General features: G+C 43.7%; 1 protein-coding gene and 1 long non-coding RNA gene across 3 annotated transcripts in view; one reads left to right on the top strand and one right to left on the bottom strand.

The window, feature by feature from the left end:
• The window catches only part of PTPRT (protein tyrosine phosphatase receptor type T), a 929,565-nt gene that overhangs the window by 98,531 nt on the left and 805,211 nt on the right, over window positions 1-25,823 (bottom strand). For both annotated transcript variants that reach the window (XM_054723794.1, XM_054723796.1), the window contains one exon: window positions 14,068-14,216. In XM_054723794.1, the coding sequence (XP_054579769.1) occupies window positions 14,068-14,216 (149 nt within the window). The remainder of the gene's footprint in view (window positions 1-14,067; window positions 14,217-25,823) is intronic.
• On the top strand, window positions 20,120-21,126 carry LOC129150858 (uncharacterized). The gene is made up of 3 exons (XR_008557619.1): window positions 20,120-20,302; window positions 20,405-20,595; window positions 20,693-21,126. It is a non-coding gene; the product is annotated as an uncharacterized LOC129150858 (long non-coding RNA).

The following is a 25,823-nucleotide window of genomic DNA, read 5'->3' as shown; positions in this document are numbered from 1 at the left end:
TCCAGATGTTCTAGTCATTTCAACCAAGGGGTCTGGCATGCAAATAAAAGAATCATTTGGGCATCCCATCCTCAGCAGATGCCACTCGAGGGAGAACCGAAGTCCATGGGACATGGCCTTGGAGAACTGTCCCAGTTATTTCTAGCCATGCAGGCCATTCCAGCTGAGTCTCCTCATGTTCATACAGACACAAGATATCCCTGCTGTGCCCTACCCAAACTCCAAGCCTACAAAACTGTGATAAACACACAGGGTTGTTGTTTTATGCCATTAAGTGTCTACATGGTGTGTTATACCAGAACAAAGAGCAATAACATGTGTCTTACTTTCTGCCTTGACAAACTCGGACCACTCATCCTTTAAAATTCAACTCCTCTATGATATTTCCTTGATCATCTTGAAGCAGACCAACAAGCCTATTTTCTTTTTTTTTTTCCCAATTTTTTTTATTAAGGTATTATATGTGTACATATCTTACCATTGCCCCCCCACCCCACTCCCATATATGCCCTCACCCCCCCAAGCCTATTTTCATTTACTATTTATATTCTACCAACTCATCTTGGCTTTTTTTCTCACCTCATAAACCAACATGATCGAAACCCCTTCCTAGTAAGCAAGTTTCATTAAGTAAAGAAACATCTTAACTCCCAGGACAAGGGGTGTGGGAAAGCCAACTTTTCATACCATATATGTTAAACCCATATAACAGGTGCCCACTGTCTCCCATAACCTTCTCAAATAACTGATGCTCCCGTGGCTATTTGGGAGGCCATCCAGTCAACAGAGAACCACAACCTGCTGTTACATCGTCTTCCTGTGTTTACTGTGTTTCTTGCTTATTCCACCGGCAGAGCGAGATAGCAGCCTATCTGAGTCTAAAGATCACCAGCGGTTATCCTTTCCTTTCTCCCTGACCGGAGAAATGATCGTATCACATCCCCAGACCAGCCAATGGTCAACTACTTGAGGACACTTTTGAGTAGCAGTTCCCAGTTTTGCAGGAACCATAAAAAGAAACTTGTAAAGTTCCCGTTGGTGTTGACAGACGAGGGGTTGGTGGCAGGGGTGGGAGACATGCTGAAATCTGGCAAAGGAGTATTCTTTGATTCCTTTCTGTCTGCACTCAATTCTGGATGCAGAAAACAGGACAACAGTATGTAGTGTGAGCTGTACCAGGCTTTCTAAATATCCTTTTTTTATTCTTACTTAGTATACAGGATTGCTATGCTTGAGTCCCATCTGTCTATACATCCATCCACCTATGCATTCAACTAAGTAAGAATTGGGGGGGCACTCCGTGCTACACACCATGCTATATGCTGGGGATATAGTAGTAAGCAAGCCATAAATGCCCGCCCCCCCCCCCCCCCCCCCGCCTTGGAGCTTGCCATCTGTCACAGGGGTTGGACATTCAATAAACCCATTTGGAAGATGAGGTCAGTGCTGAGAAAAAAGGGAACACAATTCTATGATAGCACCTAACAATGAAATCCAGTCTGGTCTGGGGAGAAAGTGGTGGAGAATGGAAGAAATCCATGAGTTGAGATCTAACAGAGTCATTTAGGGACAGAGTGTGGGTGTAGCCAGTGCTCCAGACGAGGAGTTGGAAACATTTCTGTAAGGGCTAGAGAGTAAATATTTTAGGCTTTGTGAGCTAGATGGTCTCTGTAGCAATTACTCAGTTCTACTGATATAGCACAAAAGCAGCTACATATAGACTTTAAAAAAAAAAAAAGCATGGCTGTGTTCAAATAAATATTTACAAAAACAGAGAGTGGGCTGTATCTGGACTGTGGGCTGTAGTTTGCCCACCCTGCTCAAGATACAACAGCATAAACAAAGGTCCTTCAGTAGAAGGGGTGTGGAAAAGGGGAAGCACCAAAACAAGAAGGTAGTGTCACTCCTGGACCCCACAGAGAAAGGGGCAGTGAGATGTGAGAACCTAGAGAGGATGGCTGGGCAAGACCTGTAAGAAAGGTCAGGATGAGGACTTTGGTTTGTAGCTTAAGAACAATCAGAAGCCAGGGATGGATGAAGCAACATGCTCAGATTCACCTTGAATAGCTCTCCCTGGCTGTTAAGAAAACGTGGACTACAGAATGATAAGAATGAATATGAGGCTTATTTAGAGTAGTGATTTTCAACACTGGTGTGCTGCAAAAATTTAAAACATGCAAGAGCTGTCTGTTTAGTCAGGGGCACTGACCTCTTTTCCCTTAGATTGTCAAATAAAATAATGACAAAAGCCAACACAACAATAGCTGCCTGGTGTGAATGAATAAAAATTATAGCTATTTTTTTTTGTCAATTGATCGGCAAAAAATAGATTTTTTTTTGGTGTGCTGCAGAATTTTAGTAACTAGTTTATGTGTGCCATGAGATGAAAAAGGTTGAAAAATAGCTGATTTAGCGGCTACAGATCTTATTGAGGTAAGAGATCATATGACTTGGACAAGGATGGAGGCAGTAGATGTGGATGGGTTCTAGACATATTGAAGATGTAGAATAATCCAAACTTAGTGTTGAATTGATGTAGAGGGTAAGGCAAAGGGACATGTCATGATGAATCTATACTGTATTTCTGATGAGTGGACCTTTACTCTTGTGTCTAACATACCGCCTCCTATTTTAGTTCTAAGATATATAATTTTTATTTTCATTTGCAGCCTCCATAAAATTAGGAAATCAACTCACATGGCCGTTAAGGTGAAAAGCAAACCACCTGAGGGGAGATGAATCACATGGTTAATGGGCCAGGACAGCTTCCTCTCACCAGGCACTAGCATCTCTCTACTACATCATGTCATATCACTGTTGCCTGTGTTCACTGTCACATCATGGGCTTTTTGAGAGTAGAACTGCTTTTGTCTTGTGTGTGTCACCGACACTTAGTAATTTGGTTGGGGGATCTTCTCACTTGATGTACGCCCACTCTCGAGGTAGGCTTGGGTTAGAGATATATTAGATGTGATGTGAATAGTTCTCTCAAAACAGTCAAGAGCATTCCACCAAAAGCCAGCCTGAGTAAGCAACATCAGGACACCCTCCTTCTGAAATGAGCAGGAGACCATCAAAGGATGATGGCAATGGTAATGCAGAGGACAGAGGGGTTTGGCCTAACCTTGGCCCTTTAATCTTTTCTTCCACTTCCTCAAATGCTATTTTTTAAAGATGTGCCCTTTCTAAACCTCCAATTCCTATCTTATATCTGCTTCCCACCTCTGGGGCTATGGGACAACCTTCTACCTGGGCAAGAACTTTAGAAGGGCTCCTTGACCTTTGTGGTAGAGTTAATCATATGACTTCATTGATTTTTTAAGTTATGTAGATCCACCCCCAATTCCTAATATATAAATCAGACTTCAGGCTCTTTGAATTTTCTACTTTGAATCAGAAAATTCTGCTTTAAATACTGAGATCCTGCCCTGGCAGGTTTTGCTCAGGGGTTATAGTGTTGGCCTGAAAACCAAAGGGTTGCAGGTTCCATTCCCATTCAAGGACATGTACTGGGCTGCAAGTTCAATCCCTGTCCCCAGTCCAGGCATTTGTGGGAGGCAACCAATTGATGTGTCTCTCTCACATATCTCCCTCTCCTCTCTCCTCTCCTGTCCTCTCCTCTCCCCTCCATTCTCCTCTCCTCTCCTCTCCTCTCCCTTTCTCTCCCCTCCCCTTCCTTCCTCCATCCCTTCTTCCCTTGAACCCTCTCTCTTAAAAACAACAACACAAAACTGAGATCCCATCATAATCCAGGCTGAGTAGACAACCAGGAAGCCACCTAATCCATTGACTCCTTCTTACACTCTGAGTTCCATCTCATGGCCCAGGTGAATGACCAGAAGGTTCTGCACTTGGACCACATCTGCACAGCCCTCTTTATAGTCCCCTGTTTGCCCTCAGCTTTTACTGATTGCTTTTTTATCGGCACTTCTCACATGTAAATCCTGGTTCAATGTTCTGGATATTTCATTTACTTGCTGAGTGATCCTGGGCATCCCACTGAATGGGTTTCATCTCACTGTGCCTCAGCTTCCTTATTCATGGCAAAGTCTTCAACCATCTTGTACACAATGAGATGCTTCAATGGTTAGAAGATGGAAACCAGAGGAAGAACTAGTGAAGAAGCTTAGAAAATGGCTGGGGAGGAAGGAGAAACCCAGGAGAGTAGGAGTCAAGCAAAAAAAGTATTTCAGGAAGAATGGGCTGCTGATAAGTCAACCATATAAACCCAGGTCCAAACCCAGGTTTGGTTTCTTGGTAGCTGTGTGCCCTTGAGTCAGTTACTTAATTTCTTTGAGCTCAGTTTCCCTAACCTGCTTCATAGAGTTGTTTAAAACATGAAATGAAATGATGCATGAAAAGTGCTTAATCCAGTAATTACTCACAAAATGTTAGCTAGTTGAATTATTAGCTATGTTTTCAACTTATCAAGGCTGTAGCTTTGAGCTGAGGGGGGAAAAAAAAAAGGTCTCTAAGCTGGGTTTATTCTGCTACCTAGCAACTGTGTATTTACATTTTCAACATCACTTCTTTATCCCTGATTACTTTAGCAAGCACTTTGTAAGCGCCCTGTTGTAATTCAGGACCACCTGTGAGGTGTACAGAACAATTCTATTTTCTCCTCAAGATATAGAGGCCTGGCATAAATTGTCAAAAGCAACTTCAGCTTTGAAGCTTTACTGAGGTCTCTTTGGAAGGGTATTGAGAAGCAATGCCTGGGCCAGCTCACAAAGGAAAGGCCTGTAGGTGATAAAACGCTGTCCCTCCTTATCTATCATGCAAACCTGAACCTATACAAATCAGGACAACATGAGGCCAGGTTCCAACAACATGCAAAGGCACCTAACACTAGGTTCACTCTAATTTCCTGGAAAGTGAATCTGATGAGGCTACAAATGTTAAGTCCCAAAAACAGATTCCACATCTCTGGCCATATGAGCTCAAAACAGAGCACCTTGTGCCTCAAACCCCCTTCTCTGAGCCCACCATGCCCCTTACACTTTGAAGCCTTTGTCACTTCCACCTGGGACAATCTTCCTCTTCAAATCAAAATCCATTTCCTTGCAGAGTACTCTGATCAGTGTTTCTGGGGCACTATACATGCCTTTTCTCTAATCACTTATCACATTAATGAAAACCAATCCACTTCCAAATCTCCTCTTGGAAGACAGTAATATTCCTGAAAGAAGACACTGTGTCTTGTTTAACTTTAAAATTCCTACATTGCTTGGTGTATAGTAAGCATTTGATGAATACTTAAAGGAACACCTCAGCTTCTCCCATAACCAGGAAACGAAAAATACAATTCAATTATAGAAGGATCTGTTTTGTATAGAAATCAGATTGGGGGTCTACAGAAAATATTTTAAGACAAACCATTATTAACCAAAGCTTAGTCTTCTGCAGGAGACCATGAGACAAGGACTAGAGTGATCACAGCCCTCAATTCTAGGCCAGGTTATGCTAGTGACTCAATGAATGACCCTGAGAAAACTCAATTCTTCATCTTTAAGATGAGGAGTTGGATCAGATGGTGTCTAATGTAACTTTTTGGTTTTGATGATCTATCATATCCCTTTTCAAGTCTAATATCCTTCTCTGAAACTTGTCTTCATTTAACTCCTTAGTGTTTGTGATGGATAATTTGTCAACTTTTTCAAGGCTACTTAAATTTCCATGTTTCACTTCTCAGCAATAAACAATCCCATTCAATATTGAGTTACCAGGAACTTAATAAGTGTGCCCTTTAATCTGTCAACCAAGTGGATGATCACAAAATATTCAATAACCCCTGTAAAATATTCGATAAAACTGGAGGCAGCGAGCTTGTAACATTCAATTCTTTTCCTAGATTCAATTTAATCCTGGAGCACCCAGAAAATATAATTGTCCCTGCAAACAGAATTTCGGGCATTAAAAAAAAAAATCATCTTCACAATGTTCTGTTGAAATCTTGGTTTCACTGTGTGACTCATGATTGCTTTTCCTTGTAAATTTCCACTCGTTCCACCCTGACTCTTAGGATGTTTGCTGTCAGACAAAAGGAGAGAAAGTTCCAGAGATGGTTGGGAGGGGACCTCTAGAACTATCCATGGGCTCAGCATCCTTCAGGTCCTCAAGTGTCAATGTCTCCTCGGTGAATCTACTCCGAGAAAGGGGAGGTAGAGCCTTCCTCTCCCAGTGTGCCTGTCACTCTACTGTTGTCAGGACAACTTAGCACATGGAGAATCAGGGCTTTGGAAGCTGCCATCCTGGGATTTACCATGTACTAGGATTCTCAAACTTGAACATGCGTCAGCATCACCTGGAAGGCTTATTACAAACAGTGAGCTTGGGGTTTAGTAGGTTTGAGGTGAGGCCCAAAAATTTACTTCTAAAAAGTTCCCAGGTGATGCTGATGCTGCTCATCTGGGGACCACATTTTGAGAACCACAGCTTTGAGCAAATGACTCATCATCTGTGGACTTTGGTTTCTCCTCTATAAAATGGGAATAATACATCTGCCTTACAAAGGGAAGCATAGTGGAGTGGTCTTAGCTGTGGGCTTAGGGGTGTCAAACAGACCTGGGTTTAAGTTCCAGCTCAGCTATTTAAAGCTATAAAGTCTGGGGCAAGTTCCTCACTTTTTAAACCTCAGTTTCCTCACCTATAAATAATCAGGGATAATCATAACATTTATTTAATCCTCCCAACATACTGATGAGATAAGATAATGCATATGAAACTCTCAGCTGGAAATGGGCTCATAATTAATGCTCAATAGACGATAATTGGTATTATGAACTTTAATAATTATTACATTTTGAAGCCCCAAACTGGGAGGATTACGTGAGCTCACTGGCCGAAATAATCAGAAATCAAAAATATTTCAGTACGCTGGGATAACAGGGTCAAATCTCACAAGAAGACTCTGCTTGGATGAAATATAGAGTCCTTTTCTCGGGCCCTCAAATTCATATTCCCCTGGGCTGAATGAGTCAGCCTTGTTGGGTAGATACGTGATAGACATTTGGAGGTTAATTCAAACATGAGCCTTGTATTCTAAACCCAGGTTTGGAATCCAGCAGGAGGGTAATGGCAGCTCTCTGAACTTCCAGCAATTAAGCCCCAAGTAGGGGGTCATATTTGTCTTGGACATAGACATAGGCCAAATGGAAACAGAGGTGTCATTCAAGATTTTGAGTAGACTGAAAAAGAGAAACGTATCCAGAAGAAGGCTGATGTGAGGACTGCTTAGCCTCAGGGAAGGACCTCCAGGGCATACAGGTGGCAGCAGTCCAACAGCTGGGGGAGAGGTGGGAGAGACAGGAAGAGAAAGACTGGCTTCATTATCCATGTGACACCAGAGGGCAGACAAGGGCCAGCATATGGTTACTGACCAATACATACTTGTGTGCAAAACCAGGAATGAATGAATGGGAGTTACAAGAGAAGATTTTGGTTTAAAAGAACACAGAATTCATTACCAGAAGAATTGGAACCAAACATGGGTTTGGAGCTAGAAAATCTTAGTTTGAATGCCAGTTCCATCACTCATTCATCCATTCATTCATTAATTCATCCATCCAAACAAATCTCAATGAGTATCAGGTGGGCCAGATCATTGAGCAATGGCCAGCGTATGTACTGGTCACCAACCACGAAGGGCCCAGGAATTCATTCTGAGGACTTTAGCCTTGATTTACCTCAGGGGCAATGGGGAAGCACTGAAGGATTTTAAGCAAAAGAGTAAAAGGTTAAGTTGGGGTATTACAAGGATGGGACAGCAGAAATGTATTTAACCTCATTGAGCTTAGGTTTCCTTACTTATGACATCAGGACAGTAGCAATGTTTTGAAAATTAGAGATAATATGTGAACAGCGCTTAGCAAAATGACTGCCCCAGAGGAGCTCCTGAACAAAGGGAAGGTGTCATTAGCAATCCTTAACATGGCATGCTATCACATCCATCATTTCTCCTGGGAAGGCCACGGTCAGACCAATCTTTCCAGAGACTCATTTCTGCAGCTGGCTCACCATCCTCCTGAAAGGGTTAAGGAATCTTCCTCCGGAGTTTGCCATCACTCCAGCCAATCCCCACTACATTGAAAAAGTCATGATCTGTCTTCTCCATTTGAATTGTTTTAGTTACATAACATGTTTCTAAAATAACCAGGTTAAAATCTTGCCTGGTGCTTCCCACCCTCCCCCCCTCACCTGCTCCATCTCTGCCAAACCACTTCATGGGGTATAAGCTTGAACATTTCCATACCTGCCTGTAAGGAAACACTTTTATGTGGTCTGTGGGCTGAAAGACAGGTGGGGTATCAGGCATCAGGACCCACCCTCCTCAGCAGCAGCAAATATCTCCTAAGGCTACTGTGTGCGTGCTGCCTACCAGGTATATGTTCAGTCACATTGGAGGTACAAAGCCAGGGGAAGGGTCTGGCGGCTCTTAGTGCAGGCTGCTACTGCAGCCCCTGTTGGGCTGTGTCAAGATGCTCATTGCTGAACCATCTGTTTGCGCCGCTAGGCTGTGAGCTCTCTGTGCACAGGGGTCATTGCATGATCATCTCTCTGTCCACCTACAGGGCTTAGACCAGCTCAGGAATGCCCAAGGATGGGCCCATCGGTCTACAGTCCCAGCTTCTTAAGAAGCTGTTGTGACAATTCCCACAGACTCTGCCTGTGAGAGCATCCGATGCCCCAGGAGTTCAGGCTCTGAAGTGGACAGAGGAACCAAGGTAAAGCCCTGAGCTCCCAGCCAGCAAGGCTTTTCATCTTGATCTCCTTTCTCTCCGTCGCTAGCTCTGAGGTGGAGAGAAAGCTAAAGGGGAGAGGAAAGACAAAGGCACTTGGTGTTGAAAGTGAAACATGTGCTTTGGGGTCCAGACCTCACTATCTCTTCATCATGTGAATCAAGGAAGGTCTTTTAATGTCTCAGGGCACCAGTTTTCTCAACTGTAGACTGGGGCTAATAACAAACATACCAGTTGTACAGGGTTCCTGTGAAAATGGACTAAGATGCCATATTTGAACATGCTGATCTCAGAGCCTGGCACCTCGTGGGGATCTGATTGGCTCTATGCCAGGGCCTGCCCCAGGCCTCCATGTAGGACACAGCTGTGGCCGCGGCTTCTGCCCACATGGTTGAAAAACTGGCTGACCATCGGGAGAGAAGTGGAGCTGAGCTCGCTCCCAGCCTCAGTGGCCCCACTCAGTGAGACCTGTGAGCGGTGGGCTGCCATTGATGGTACAGGAGAAGCCAGATACTGCTATTTGGCTTCCGATCCCATCCGTACTCTTTATGTGTGCAACTCTGAGCTTATTTACTTCAATTCTTTGAAACTACGTTTCCTCATTTAGAAGATGGTGATATTATTTAATTATGGGGTTCCTAGGAGACTTAAGACTGGGGTTTGTATAAAGCGTGAGATCTAGTAAGTGCCAATAACAGTTATCTTCCTCTCTGGGCTTTCACTACTAGGAAGCTCAGAGGCAAATTGGAATTTGAAAGTTACCAGCTTGCATCTTTAGATTACTTTTTTAACATAATAAATTCCATTTTAATATAACCTGTCTTTGACCTTCTTGTCTTCATTTATGTTTTCCCGATCCTGATTATTTATTTCTCTAACAGCTGTCTTATTTTAGGTACTTTGATAGGATATTTCCCCAAATTCTTTGCAGAACTAGGCAGAGAGCACCTAACTGATATCAGGAGAGATGGATCCTCACTATGACTGTGCAAATGCCTGTGTGATGTGGGGCATAGAGTCTCTCTGAACCTCAGTTTTCTCATCTGTAGAATGAGGGTAATAACAAACCTGCTAGCTAGCTCTTGTACAACAATAGGATCTATCACTCCTTTGCAAAAGTACTTTCATAAACTATGAAAAACTTGTAAGAGGAAACATTTATTCTTTGTAAAACGATGCCCCATTTTACTTATTTTTGCAATAATCCCCTTCCCCAAACTGTGCCTGAGACTCATGGCACAGGGACAGGCATATATTAAGTGCTGAGAAATGACCATTGAGTCTCACCTCCAAGGCAAGGCCTCAGCCATGCCCATTTCCTTACTCAGCAGAGAGCTTGAAGGCCCAGTGCCTGACCCTTTTTTGACCTGGATTGTCTTCACCCACCAGAGATGGAACCACTCCACAGAATGAAAGCATAAAAATAAAGACAGAGTTAACTAACGGTACCCAATGAAGAAGTGAGTCTGTCAAATGCCATATGGGAAAGGCAGGCAACCAAAGTCCCTATAATAGGGATTCAACAGGGATTTGTTTTGAAGCATTCTGACTTGGCCTGAAAATGAACAAGGAGAAGATGACACCATGAATAAACGATATAAAGATGAAGATCTAAGCAGGGATCTAAGAAGAAAGCCCCAGAAAAAAGACCCAGGAAACAACCCAGTGAGTGAAAGATGTCAGAAAAAATAAAAAAACAACCAGGCACACAGGGCAATAAGATCAAAATCAGATTATTTGATTAAAGCCAGCATTTCTTTAAATTGAAAACAATGCACATTGTTTGTCCTTGAAATATGACACGCACTCCTTTTTTCAAGAATGTCAAAGCAATGGCCCATACCCGACAAAGCCCCATCACCCACGCCACCCAAATTTGGGGGGCTTGAGTGAATGGATGTTGCAGAACTTAGCATAGCAGTGACTTGGACTAGAAAACCCCAGAAAGTAAACCTTTGCATGGAAAAGCAGAGTTTGAATTAGGTCAGGGCCCACCTGTTCAATAATGAAATAATTGCTCGAGGCACATTCATCTGTAATCTTTTCCAATGTGACATCTATTCTTGTGCTCTGCTTCTCTCAATGTTTCCTCAACATTTGCAAATAATCCTAGGGCCTCCTAAAGACACTGCCACAGAAGCAGACAGTCACTTCCCTAATGCCTCAAAAATAGATTCAATTTTATATACAGCAGGGTGATTTCAGAAGCAATTTCAACATCTCCAGTGTAAGCATTACTTATATATTTTTTCTCCCTCAAATCTTATTCCAGTGGTTCCACAAGGCACTTGGAAAGATACCGGATGCATTCCAGGGCACTCAGAAGAAACCCAGAGCATGTTTGTGGCTATAGCCTGAGGACAGTAGATGCATAGATTAAGTCCTAACATGTTGATTTATTCAAACAAATGCAAAATTTCTTAATAATTGAGTATAGTGTCAATTGAAATTTGTTTTTCCTGTCTTTTTAAAAAGCAGTATCATTAAAATGAATGTATATACATATATGTCTCTGTGTGAGTATATATAAAACACACATATCAGTCATCTGGAAATAGTGTCTCTGGACTTTAAAATATCTGATTAGATTCTGTACAGTATGCTGCCTGTTCCTCTCTGGCTGGCTAATCCACCTCAATCTTAGGTGCTTTCTTCTTAAGAGTCTAAGTTTTGGCCCATGAGGAAGAGGGTGATGATGTTTCCCCTTAAAATCTAAGAAATCGGTGTTACCCAGGTTTTTATTTCAGGTCAGAAAGCTTAAGGTCACATACCTACAACTTTGAGGTCACAATGATTGTCATGAGTCTTTGACCATAATTTATTTGTCATTCAGAGTTCTCCAAGGACGTTCTTATAAGTGCAAAAAAAGTGTGCACAAGAGACTGGCCTGTACAGGAAAGGTTTTGGGCAAACGGGTGGCATTCGGTCAGTATTTGTCATCAGCTAGACTTGCCCCTGGGCCAAAAGCAGGAAAGTCAGTGACAAGTTAATACAGCCAGTGCCTGGGGGGATCAGTAAGGAAACACCAAGCCCATTTCCTTGCTCATCCCTTCTTTCCCTCTCCTGGACCATGCCAATATCTCCTTTTCCCAGACCCCAGGGAATGTATGAGTCCCAGCAATTCATCTTGGTTGAGAATGGAAAAGGACTGGCTTCATGGTTTGGCAGACCAGAAACTTGCTCTGCACTCTGAGAAAAATGAAAGCTAAGTATTTGTTCATGAAATAATCACTATGTGCCATTAGACTTTGTCTTTAAAGCCATTACTCAACTATAAGAAGTGCTCAGACTGAGCTATATCAATAATGGTCAGAGTGACAGCATGTGTCTATTGATAGAAGGCAAGGAGATACGCACGAAATCACCTATGTTGTATTTTTGCCAACATGTTTAACCTGAATGTAATCATGATGAAAAAATCAGATAAATCATGATGAAAAAATCAGATAAATCTTAATTGGGGAATACTCTATGGGACAACTGGTCTACCCTTAAAAAAATGTCAGCATCCTGAAAGATAAAATACAGGTGGGAGGGCTATTCTAGATGACAGGGGCTGAAGAGACATGATGACCAATCTAATTGATCACTTTTATTGGATTAAAATAATAATAATGATGATGATAATAATAAATCTTATGGCCGTTGAGGAAATTCAACTATGGGCTGGTATATTAGGTATTGAAATAAGGTTACATTTCTTGGGTTGGATAAGTTCATTGTGGTTATGTTGAAGAGCTGTCCTAGTTCTTAGGAAACACACACTGAATTCTCTGGAGGTAGAGTGTCATGATGTCTTCAACTTATTTCTAAATGGTTCAGAAAAAAAAATATATGGAGAGAGAGAGGGAGAGTGCAAATATCATAAATATGAGCAACTTGTGAATCAAGACAAAGGCTATAAGAGTATTCATATTACTGCCCCCCCACAACCTTTTTATATGGTTTTTATAAGTTTAAAACGAATCTCTCTTTCCCAAAGCAGCACATCAATATTTGAAAAAGCCATTTCTGCCATTGAAGTTCAGTATTCTTAACCAGGGTCCCTATAGAACTCCCTGAGTGGCTTTTACCAAACCCACATCCCTCCTTACTCCTCATCCCTGACCTATCCCTCATCCCCTCTATACACCTCTTCCTTCAGGAGATTTTGATTCAGTGGGTGAGGCCTGGAGCCCAGATATGCGTATTTTGAAAACTGCCTTGGATGGGTTGGTTCTGGGCTGCACAGGAGGTTAAGAACAATGGGTCTAAGTTACCCTCAGATCCTGGGTCCATCAGGAACTAGTGGTGAAACTCAAGGGTAGGTCAGCACAACACAATGAGCCTTGGAGACCTTTTCTATAAAATGGGAACAATAACACTGGCTGTGGTGAGGAGGAGGGCAGTCAGTAAACATTTGCTTCTTTTCTTTTTTCATCTTTTCATAGATCTGAATCATCCCAAACTGATCACATCCAAAGTGATTTTTACAAAATATGGTTTCTTCCATTTGTCATTGACACAGCGTGTGGAAGTCATCTGTCCATGCTCACATTCCTTTAGATTTCCTGCATTCCATTAAACCCAGGGAAAAAAAAAAAACACAAAAAAACTGGCCGACAGAAAGATCCGAACAAAAGTCAGTTCTCTCAAGTCTGATCACCAAGGTGACTTTAGGTCACCAGTCTGGAGGATGCCCTTTGGAGGGGGGCCAACCCCGAAATCTCAGCCATTTCTATTGGCTCGGTGTCTTGTATTAACTCTGCGTGAGGACTCAGATGCTCCTGACTAAATGCCACTTGGAACATTGGCTGGATCTTGGAACTGGCCAAGGTTTGGAAGGCATAGCTTCCAGGTCTGAATATGCTATTCATCAGCGCTGGGACTTGAGAGAAGTTGCTTCTCTAAGCCTCATTTTCCTAAGCATTCAAAATAGATACAGTAATAATCCAAGACTCATCTACCTTATGTGGTTTATATCAAACGTTGTTTTAAAAGTGTAAGATACTCAATTCAATATGGCACGTTTTTCTCCGTAAGTGCATAACCATGTCTTGCTCCTCCTTTTTTTTTTTTACTATTATTATTAGTTTTAACCTGTCTTTATTTATGCCACAAGCAGTTAAAATGGCTGCCCCCATTTTAAGGCAATTCTTAAATTCTCCTTTTCACTCCAGGATGGGTGGTCTCAACTTTTTCCCTGGAGGACTTTCATCCTGGGCCGTCCCAGGGAAGCACCCCAACCCCATGCCCTGCAGCACCTGACCACTGTGAGGGGTCCACAGCAGAGGTACCAGGGTCAAGCAGGACCACAGATATGCCCTTCCCTTGTGTGGGCTCAACTTACTGAATCCGTTAACATCCTGAGAGCTGGAGGAGAAGCCTTCATCATTGCGGCTGGTGCTGAGCTTGGTGGTGGGTTTGTCGGTTGAGGCCACAGGCCCCATCTCCCTCTGGGCTCCGCTCTGTGTCTCCTTCTGCTTCTTGGCCAGCTTCCTTTGGGACATGTGCAAGGGAAAAAATCACAGTCAGATGGTGCCAGTTGCATTGAGAAGACCAGATTGCTCTCCTTCCCCACCCATCATCCTCAACCACAAACCTGGTTCAGTCTCCAGCAACAGAGTCAAGGTGAGTCCTCCAGTGTCAAGGTGGAATAAACCTAAATCTTTCTAAAACCATTAGTGGCTTCTATTTATCCAGAAATATGATATGCATCCTGCCTCATCCCCTACTATGGTGTGTTCTTGGAACAGGATGAGCTTAGAATAGGAATTCGGTGAAACTAGCAAGATGCTTCCCTTACTCTCCTGTCAAAGGCATGAGAGGCCAGATTGATCTTTCTGTTCCCATGGCTCTGAATGAGATTTAAATGGAGTCTGACCTTTCTCAGGAATTGAGCACATGAAATAACTAAGAAAACAATGGTAGATTGAAGTAGGGGTTGGTGGTTGGCAGTGGGTGAGGGAGCAGTTTAGGTAGTCTTGTAGCTCAAAAGGAGAAAAGTTAAAGCTAAACTTGATGTATTGATTTTTACTTAGGCATAACAGACTCTCAGAACCAGATGGGCATTTATGATAACACTAGTTTAGAGCAGTGCTTTCAAACTCTGCTATAAATTGGTATCATTTGGAGAGCTGAACACACACACACACAGGCCCAAGCTCATGGAGGTAGGACAGTGCCTGGACCTTTGCATGGCCACCAAGTTCCCCAGGTTATTCTGCCACTGCCCATTGAAGGTCAAATCCATTAGTTTTAACATCAGGCAGACCTGGTTCATACCCTACCTCTACCACCTGGCAGCTGCAAGACCCAGGGCAAATTCCTTAACCTCTATGCCAGTAAACTCTTCCTCTGTGTACTGTGGCAAATAACAGAACAAGCCTCAAAGGGTTGTGAGAATTAAAAGAGACAATGTGTGAAACACATATAGCATAGTAAACACCCAACACAGCTGCTATGCTTGTTTTAACATCATCGCCACTGGACCAACTACATTCCAATGTTTGAATCCCCCTCCAACAGCCCCACTGTGAAATCCCCAAGTTATATCAAATGATGAAGACTTTGACACCTCAATAAAATGCTAAAGGGTTAAAAGTTGTTCTCCACATGGATTTGAAATCTATTTCCCTTAAGTTTTAACTGATTTGTCTTAGATCTATCATCAGAGATGTAAAAATATGACTAAGCCCTCTTGCATATGACAGCTCTTCAAATGTGTCTGAAAGGCAGCATGGTCCCTCTGGGTTTTCCCAACATTTATGCACCTAAATTATGAAGTTATTATGTTCCTTCCTATGATATGAAAGGCTATATGTAAAATCTTGAGAGTAAATTCTCCCAGTTGTCTTCCTTCATTTGTCACAGAACTTGGTTTCAAATTCAATCTTGGTCACTCCTATCTCAACGAGAGAAGAACAGATTTCCCAGAGAAGTCAAATTTAGTGCCATATAAGAAATAATTATTCAAAGTTGAGCCCTCCTGGTTATGAAATAGGCAGTTTCAAGAGGTGATTATCTCTCTGTCAGAAGAGGTATTAAATGAAAGGATAAACCTGGACTTAGAGATGTTTGAGAGCAATTCATCTAGGATCAATTCTAGTCGGACACTATGCTAGCATCCTCCTTTGCATGGGCTCCTTGACCTAGGTGTAGATCACACAGAAGAATGACCAATGGTACACTTAAATGAGTGTAACTTGAGAAGAGTTTATACAGGGGTGGGGAACCTTTTTTCTGCCAAGGGCCATTTGGATATTTATAACATCATACTTGGGCCATACAAAATTGTCAACTTAAAAATTAGCCTCTATATTTGGTCAAACTTTCATTAACTCATCCCTAATGCCTTGGCAGGGCCAGACCAAATGATTCCTCGAGCCTTATATGTTTCATGGGCTGGATGTTCCCCATCACTGGCATAGAAGAACCACCAACAAAGGTGAGATGGGTGTAGGGGAACCCAAGGTATATGACTGAAGAGCTGTCTACCACTTGTGTGTCCAGAAGGAAAGGGGAGGAAGCAGTCAACTGAACCCAAAAGGAGAGAGGCCACTTGCATAGAAGTGGCCTTCTCTTGAAGGAGCCAGCTAGTCCTGAACCAGAGGCATCGATGGCCTGGCTACCTCCTCTCCTCTCCCCTGACCTCCTACAGTGGCTCTCATTAGCTGAGCCCAAAGAGAAGCCAGTGACATGGAGTCCTTAGGAATCCAGTTCTGAAAACAGAGAGCAGAGTGGAGAAGCATGGAGAGTGGATCTGCACCAGGAAATCCCCACCGAGAGGAAAAGAAGTGATTCTACCTCCCTCCTTTGGCCACAGTTTGTATACAGATGCAGTCTAAAATGGAATTCTTTATCTTTTCTTTCCACCCATTGGTCTGGGGAAAGCTGGGCACTCAGGGGTAGGAATGCATCTTTCTTACAATGCTTTGGCCCCAAGCATACTGTTCTCCTAGTGAAACTATTCCAGGCAGAGAGAAAAACAACAGGCAAGGAAGCATTGGGTCAGTTTTTCTCACCATCCACAGGCAATCAGACAGGGAGCGGGGAACGCCAACGAAAGAAAAATGAGCAATTCTGCTACTGATGACATTTTGAAGCTTTATTCTTCATTTATTATCAAAAAGGAATATGTTTAAAAATGTATATGTGACCTTCTTAATCATAAATTTGAAAAGATATACATCACATCCTTTGCCTCTACTCGAGCTTTGCTCACATCGCCCCAGGAGGAAATAAAAGGAAACTTGATAAGAAAGCAAACTTTAAAACTATAAATGAGTATGTATTGGAGTCTTTGATATTTCCTTGGGGGCAGAACTCCTAACCAATCTCATTCCATTCAGGGTAAAATAATATAGAGAGAGCTGTCTTTGGCACAAATCATTGCTTTCCAAAGGGATAATGTTAATAAAAAACAGCCTCGCTGCTTCTATGAAAAATGGCATTTTGCAGAAATGTTTGGGCAGCTCTGAACACCTGGATAAATATATGAAACACTGAGCCTCTCCAAAACATGTATTTAAAAATTGGACAACTGAGTTGTAAAAACTGACATATGACATCCCTAGTACTTAGTAGTTCATGGTTAATGCTACCTGTTCATGATGATGATGATGCTCTATAATAATTTAAAAAGGTATAGACAGGTGTGTCAGCAACAGGTACACATGCTACAAAGTAGAAATGGAGGGAATACAGAAGGAAATAAAACATAAAATCACAGTTTTGGGACCTAACTTTATCAGAATTCAAATTTTAAGTATTAAAAATCTTCTTGGTAATAAAGAAAAAATTATATCCTTTCCTATTGCCATAGAGTTTAATTGATTCCCCTCCCTTTTAAGAGAAGGGAAAATCCAAACCAGTGAGGAGGCCATATGAGACCCTCAGGCTGTGGCTCCAAGCTTCAATTCAGCCTTCTTTTTCACACCTGTCTCCTTTTTAGGAAACACAGATTACTCATCTCCCTTCTGCACCTATTCCTCAATACTCCGTTTCCTAAACATGCCCCCATTCTTCTCCACTGGCCACCACTTCTTCGTCCTGCAACGCTCAATGGCATTCCAGGGTCATATCTTGTTGAGATTTCCCCTAAACATATTTGCTCTTTTCTCTGCTTGGTTGACTCAGCCATTCAACTAGTATTTATTGAGCACCTACATGTGCCAATCTCTGCTAGATGGAAGGAGGTCACAATGACAAATCACTACACATAACTTTGACCTTCACAGAACAGAGATGAATGGCAAAGACAGGCACTAAACCGAGAATACAGAACAAATATAAAATCACAAAGGTGTTAAAAGCCAAGGAGGAGAAACACATGAAGCTCCGAGAGACCTAATAGCTGGTTTGCGTCCTGGCAGGAGATCAAGCAAGGCCTTGTTGCCACGTCAGTCTAAGCACTTGACTAGTCCACACGCAGTGCTTCAACTCTCCTGCCCACCAGGGCAAGAACCTCTTAAATGAAGGGCTTTTGACTTCTTGCACCTACTCTAGTTTCTTGCTGAGCGGCTGTACCATAACTGGTGCTCAACAAATTTGTTGCACAAATTTATACTTAAAACCCTACAATCTGAAGTGTAGAAAGATCGTCATCCTACTCTGACTGCAAATTATAACCACTTAGAAAAATATACATACAAGAAAAAAGGAAGAAAAACCTGCATGAAATTATTTTGTGACCTGGAATATTTATACTTATGAATATTTCTGGCTAATAACTTAGCATTTCCTTCCTGTGGTTGTCAACAGAACTCTTGGGATGCTCGAGGAATTAATGGAATGTTCACAGAAGTCAGAGATTTCCCCCTCCTCAGAGCCTGCAGGAGAGCCACAGCTATAGATGTAAAACAAAAAGCAAAAAACAAAAACCTCGTAAGATAGTCACGTGATACAGGGAATGGTCCTATAACTTATGGAATCCTCATATCCTTTCAGACTCACTTATTTGTGACTTCACAAACTTGGAATTTTCTTTTTCTCCTTGTTCTAAAATTCTTGCCAACTGGATCACACAATTTCACCAGCAGGGGGTACCAAAAGCTGGTGGAAAGAGAGCGTGCAGAAGCCTACGTATTCCTCTGCAGGTGCATTTCTAGAGCTGAGGAATGTTTTAAGACGCAGTAATCTGAAGTTTACTGCTTCTGACAGGTGGGGACAGTGTGACATGGCTGCAGCTCTTGACATTCTTTGTTCTAACAGATCACTCCCGGGTCTCTGCGACCTTTGCTTGTTAGCTGAGTGAGGGCAGGTGGCAGGGCTGTGCCTGAGCTGGCCTGTGAGTCCTGTGATTTATTCTGAGCACCACTCTTTATAAGGGAGAGCGGCAGGTGGGATGGCTCAGGGAGGGGCCTCAGGGCTGTGAAGGGTTCTGAAGTCATGCTATGAGAGGAGTAGTGGCCAAAACAGACATGCTTTTCATGGAGAGGGAATATTCAGGAAGGTTCTCTTCACACATCTGACTTCTGGCACCGTGTGGCCCCAGGGGGCAGAATTAGAATCAGGTTGGCTTGACAACAGGAAGACATTTCTAGCAAAGTAGAACTATGTGGGTCTCTTTTGCAAGTGCCTAGTGTCTGAATTGCCCTTGCCATTTGTTCCCCTTTGGCAACCGTCTGTTTATCTTTTAAGATCCAGCCCAAATTTCCCCAATTCTTAGAAGTCATCGTCCGCTTCCCAACATCTTTAGTTTCTTCCCCTTTGCACATTAAGTTGTTGGAGAAATATTTAATGAGCACCTACTTTGTACCAGGGGCTGCTGGGCAGAAGGTGACCATGATGTGGAATGCCAGATATGCCCGGCGCCCTATTTAGGCTTTTGGAAGTAAAAAGCTCCCTCTCATTGGAGGAGTTCAAGTAGAGACTGAGAAACCACCTGGACGAGAGGAAGTCGGGGATTCCAGCAACTGGATTCTGCAAAACCCTTGAATGTCTTCTGGGCTGAGAACAGGAGGCCCAGGTCTACCCGGGGAAGAGTCTTGGGGTTCCACCAACGGTTATTCCCTGGATGTGAAGAGCCACAAAATCTCCTGGGGAGACAATGGCCAGGCACACACTTTCCCTTCTCCATAGGGCTCTTCCCCCGACTCATCCTCTATTGGCATCCCTGGACAGACTTTCCTAGGATAACAAGAGATCGGAATCCCAGCGGCCATCCCAGCCCATAGGATGTGGCCAAGAAAACACGCAGCTAGACTCCACTCCTGGTGAAAGCTGGCTTCATACTCTTTGAAGCTAGGATGCTGCTGTGCTTGGATCCATGATTGGATCTCTAATGCTGCACCGTGGAACTGGAAAGGAACTGAGCCATCCTCTGATTTTATAGAAGAAAGTGAGGCCTAGACAGAGGAGAGGGGCTTAGGCAAGGCACACAGCCCCCTGGTGGAAGCCACAGGACCCACCCTGCTTTCTGCCTTTGAGCTCAGGACACCTGCTCTAACTTACCCCCACCTCCCTTTTCGGATGACATCAGAAGTGCAAATCCAGTCCACAGTGCACATGGCTCTCATCCCTAATGAATGCAGCGGAGCCTCAGGAATCCAAACCCTACTATCCCCTCAACTACTATCACTGAGGTAGGTAGGGGCCAGGCTGCACCATGTCAGAGTCAATATGTAAATAAGGGTATGGATGTGTGCAGGGTTTAAAAGAGAACACGCCCCTTTCTCTTATGCCAGGAGGCAGGGTGGAGTAGCAGTTAACACACTGGCTTTGGTGCCAGGCAGCCTGGCATCAGAACCTGGCTCCACCTCAGACTGGCTGTGTGAGCTCTTGCAAGTGACTGGTCCCTCGGCATGGCAGTGGCCTCTCTTCTGAGAATGCAGGTCTCAGCAGTGCTCATCGGGAAGATGGCTGTGGAGATTAAACGGTAAGTGACCAGCAAAGCATTTTCCCCAGAGCATGGCACATACTAGTAGTAAGCACTCAATTAATGCTCTCTGGTTATGATACTTTTTTCAATACAGGAAACAGCCATGTTGATTTAAATGACCTCATTATGTATTAACTACGAATCCTCTGAAGCAGATGCTCTGAAGAATGGCTGTTCTCTGAAAACATTCTTTGATGTATTTTGGAGCCGTGTTTCTCAACCTTGGCTGCACAACTCATATGGAGAGCTTTAACAATTACTGATGAGATGCTAATGTAATTGGTCTGGGGTGCGGCCTGGGCGTCTGGGTTTTAGAAGCTTGCCAGGTGATTATAATGTGCCACCAGGCATGAGCAGCACTGATGAAGATCAGGGGTTCTCCAAGTGTGGTCTCTGCATCAGCAGCATCAACTTCTCCCAGAGACGTATTAGAAATGCAATTTCCTGGCCTCACCCCTGACCTACTGAATCAGAAACTCCAGGTGAGTAATAAGCCTTCCAGATAATTCTAATGCATGCTAAAGTTTGAGAACCCTGATGTTGAGTCCAGAATTCTTATCAGCCCAGGCCGTGTTGCTCAGTGGTTGAGCATCGACCTGTGAACCAGGAGGACACAGTTCGAGTCCCAGTCAGGGCACATGCCCAGGTTGTGGGCTCAATCCCCAGTAGGAGGCATGCAGGAGGCAGCTGATCCATGATTCTCTCTCATCATTGATGTTTCTGTCTCCCTCTCCCTTTCCCTGCTTCTCTGAAATAAATCAAAATGTATTTTTTAAAAAAGAGTTCTGATCATGTTTCATCAGTGAATGAAGGACTAGGAGGCTGGAGATCTGGGTGCCAGCCTTGGGTCTCCAAATAACTCACTGAGTTACCATGGACACACCTTTTTACCTCCCTGGGTGTTGATTTCACTATAAGGTGGAGTTGGCATCTAAGAACCACAGCCAGAACTGATGCTTTATTTACCCAGCTGGTGTGACTCGGTGGTTGAGCACTGACCCATAAACCAGGAGGTCATGGTTAGATTCCCAGACAGGGCACATGCCCAGGTTGAGGGCTCGATGCCCAGTGGGAGGCATGCACGAGGCAGCTGATCAATGATTCTCTCTCATCATTGATGTTTCTATCTCTCTCTCCCTCTTCCTTCCTCTCTCTGAAATATATATATATATATATATATATATATATATATATGTATTTAAAAGGAACTGATACTTTTTAAGTGACTGTTATTGACTTAATTGTGCCCCACCTAAAAGACATGTTGACTTCCTAAACTCTGGTACCTATGAATGTGACATTATTTGGAGATAGAGTCTTAACAGATGTCATCAAGTTAAGCTGAGGTCATTAGGATGGGCCCTAACCCAATGTGACTGGTGTCTTTATGAGAAGACGGTAATTTGGATAGATGCACAGGGAGATGCCAAAGGATGACAGAAGCAGAGATTGGAGTGAGGTAGCTGCAAGACAGGGAACGCCAAGGACTGCTGGCCACCACTAGGAAGAGGCAAAGAAGGATTCTACTCAGAGTCTCAGAGGAGCATAACCTGCTCACACCTTGATTTCAGACATCTATTCTCCAGAACTGTGAGAGAATGAGAGAATACATTTTGTTGTTTTATACCATCCAGTCTGTGGTACTCTGTTATGGCAGCCTTAGGAAATGAATACAATGACCATGAAACAATAAATCCTAATCTTATTTCATTTATGCAATAAGCATTTATATAGCATTTATTCCATGCCAAGCACTATTCAAGGCTTTCACAAACACAGTGTATTAACTTCTTTAATTCTCCTAAGAACTTGGATTGAAATGAAATCCCAACTCTATGAGATCAAAGAGTGAGGCAGAGAAGGTCCTCAGCATGGGTCTCCAAATAACTCACTGAGTTACCATGGACAGCCAGGCAGCCACGCTTCTAAATGTCCTCCAAGATCCCTGTTATGACAGGTTCAGCCAAGGACCCATACCTATCTGTCCTTGTCCCAGGCTTTCTCAGCTGGCTCCCTTCCTCTCCAGGCACGCGCGTGCATGCACACACACACACACACACACACGCACGCACACACGCATGCACACAGGGGCAGCCAGAAAGCTCACCTTCACACCATTCACAACCTTCAGGCAATGCACATCCTGTCTGCTCATTACCTCTCGTGGGCACCAATTCTGGAGGTTAGCTGGCGGTCCTTCCTTTCCTACCCTGTCACTCTCCCTTGGGGCTTCTCTGTGCTTCCACCAGAAGGGCAGTTATAGGAGCAACAGTAGCAGATCTTACTACGATTTGAAAGGCTAAGGGATCTCGGCCAGCACCCCTGTCCCCTCCATCTCTCTGCTGTCTTGCTCTCCAAGTCTGTGCTTCCACCAGTCTGTCTCTGCTCTGTCTTCTACCTGTGGCTGCCTCTCTGTCTTCCCTGCCTGGATGGCTCTCCTCACATCACACTCTTTCCTCTAAGGGCAGAGCCAGACCCAGTCTGACCATCTTCTGGAACTGGCAGGGGGACCAGCACTGGAGAAGGCCTAAGACAGATGCAGGGCCCTCCTCCCTCTGGGCCTATAGCCACACTGCCCTTTGGATCTTGAAGCAGAACTCAGTGGGAACAGCATGGGCTCTGGAGTCAGACTGACTGGGTTCAAATCTTGGCTGCAGCATTCACTAGCTATGTGGCCAATGAGTTAGCCTCTTTATAACTCAGTTTCTTCATCTGTAAAATAGGAATGATCATAATGAATGGCCTCACAGCCATTTACAGTAGACACTGACTTATAAATATTGAAATGCTTACAACAGGACAGTCACCTACCAGATAAGCTCTATCTAAGTGTTTGGTGAGTAACAGGCAAGGAGAAGGGAATACATGCCTCTTAGGAGCGTGGGCACAGAATATGTGATTCAGACAGTGGGAATGGCCCTGAGTGCTCTCAGGCCACTGAGCTCTCAACCCCTGGCGAGGCTAAGGGCCCTCTGTTCTTAGTGCTATGGGAATACCATGGACTTAGGCCCCTGGTTCTAAGCAGCTGTGTGATCACAATCGGGCCTCCATCCCCATGAGATGAAGACTCAGTTTCCTCATCTGTAGATTGGTATTTGGTAGGCCCTATATCACAGAGTTGCTATGGTGATTAGAAATAAGAAATGTTAATTTCATCTTTTTTGCCTCCTAGTCTTTTGCCTGCCCCTCCAATCACCCTTCATTGTAATAACTTACATAATATACATTAGTTCATATTTGTATTTCCTCTAACACCTTGTTCAGCACTTGGCACAATGTTGTAAAAGTTTTAACAATGTTTACTGAATGACTGAATGGCACTTATAATTCCTTTATTGTTGCTCTGTCCCATGTCTTAGTATCTGCATGATTTACACTTGACACTTGAATCTATTTCTGCACAAACTGCCCAAACCTGAACATGTCCTACTTGCTACTTTACCAGTTGGCCTTTTTCTGCAGACGGCGCATGGCAGTGATTCTCAGACTTGAGGTGGTGTCAGAATCACCCGGAAAGCTTGCTAAAATGGGGATTGTTGGGTTCCACACTCAGAGTTTCTGATTTAGTGAGACTGAGGTAGGGCCCGTGAATTTGCATTTTCAAGTTCCTCAGAGATGCTGGGCCTTGACTTTGAGAACTACTGAATGTCATCTCCCATCCCCTTGGGAACACATACCATGTATCTGCTGTCTTTTCTCCATCAGTCACTTTAAATCTTACTCCCATCTCCCACTCGACTCCACTCCTGAAACTGCCAATGGGCATAATATACCCTTGACCCAGGATCCCCCATTTCCCTGGGACTTTATTCTAATCTTACCTTATAATAGACAAATATGCAAATTGACCGCACCTTCGCTACACCCAAGCCACACCCACCAGCCATGCCCACCAGGAAACCGTTGCAGGGACGTTGGGGTGTGGCAGAGCCCAAGGCCGGGAAAGCCTCAGGCGGAGGCTTTCCCGGCCTTGGGCACCAGCGGGGAGCCTGCACCGATCGCAGGGGGTCGGCTCCTGCGATCCTTAGCAGGGATGTTGGGTGCGGCCGAGCCCAAGGCCACTGCCTGGGGCCAAGCCCCGACCCTGAAAGAAGGCAGAAGGCGGTGGCCACAGCCAAGGCCTGGGTCCCCGGTGCCGGCAGAAAACTGGTGCAGGCAGCCAGGTGAATGAAGGTCTATTGCACGAATCTTTGTGCAAACGGGCTACTAGTGCAATAATAAAAAAGGAAATACACATGTTATGTAGAGAACACTGGGAAACACAGCTTCATTTGTTCCAGGGGCTTCTCAACCTTGGCACTATTGACCTTTTGGGTGGGACTGTCCTTTGTTATGTGGGTCTGTCTTGTGTATTTCAGGATGGTTGGTAGCACCCTTGGCCTCTACCGTAGATGCCAGTAGCTCCCCCAACTCCTATTAAAAATATCTCTAGACACTGCCTAGAGATGGGAGTACAGGGCAAAGTTGCTCCTGGTTGAGAATGAGTGGTAAATACATATGAATGTATGACTGACATTCGTAGATACAGCATTTTGCTTGGTACCTTAAACATATCTGTAATCTCTCGTCAACACTATAAGGTGGTGACAATTTCTTTTGTTCTGCAAAGGAGCGATTGAGGCCCAGAAGGGTTCATCTTAAACTCAGACAGCAGGTGAAGGGACCAGGTGGGATTTGAGCCCGGTACTGCAGCCTGCAGAGCCCTGCTCTCTCCCTCAGGCGGCTCTGCTCTTTTCCTGAAGAGCAAACAAACGCTTACAGCCTCATAAATGTCTAACAAGTGGGGACCAGTTCAGTAAATTATGGTGCGTCCCCCGGATGGAATATTATGCAGCTATTAAAATGATGGAGTGCCATTAAAAATGAAAACGCTGTAACAACATGGAAAAATGCTAACTGGATTACATTAAGTTAAAAAAAAAACACAGCAGCAAATAAAATTGTGATTACCACTATGAGAAAGTATAACTGTGCTGAAGTGTTAGATGGGAGGTATTAAGGATAATTTTCTTTTCTTCTTTGATATCCATTGTTATCAGAATGTCTTTGCAATCATTATTTTTTTAAGTAGCAGCAGAGTCACAAAATTTGAGCTGTTAGTTTGCCATTGGCCCTTCTTCCACCTGAATTAGTGGAATTAAAGCTGCTTTAAATCCTTTGAGCGTGGGAAGGGGTTAAGACACTCTTACTCCCTCCCTCCCCCCCTAATAACACTGTTGCATGTA

This window comes from Eptesicus fuscus, chromosome 12 (assembly GCF_027574615.1).
Source record: "Eptesicus fuscus isolate TK198812 chromosome 12, DD_ASM_mEF_20220401, whole genome shotgun sequence".
Lineage (NCBI taxonomy): Eukaryota > Metazoa > Chordata > Mammalia > Chiroptera > Vespertilionidae > Eptesicus > Eptesicus fuscus.
This window is presented reverse-complemented; position numbering and strand designations above follow the sequence as displayed.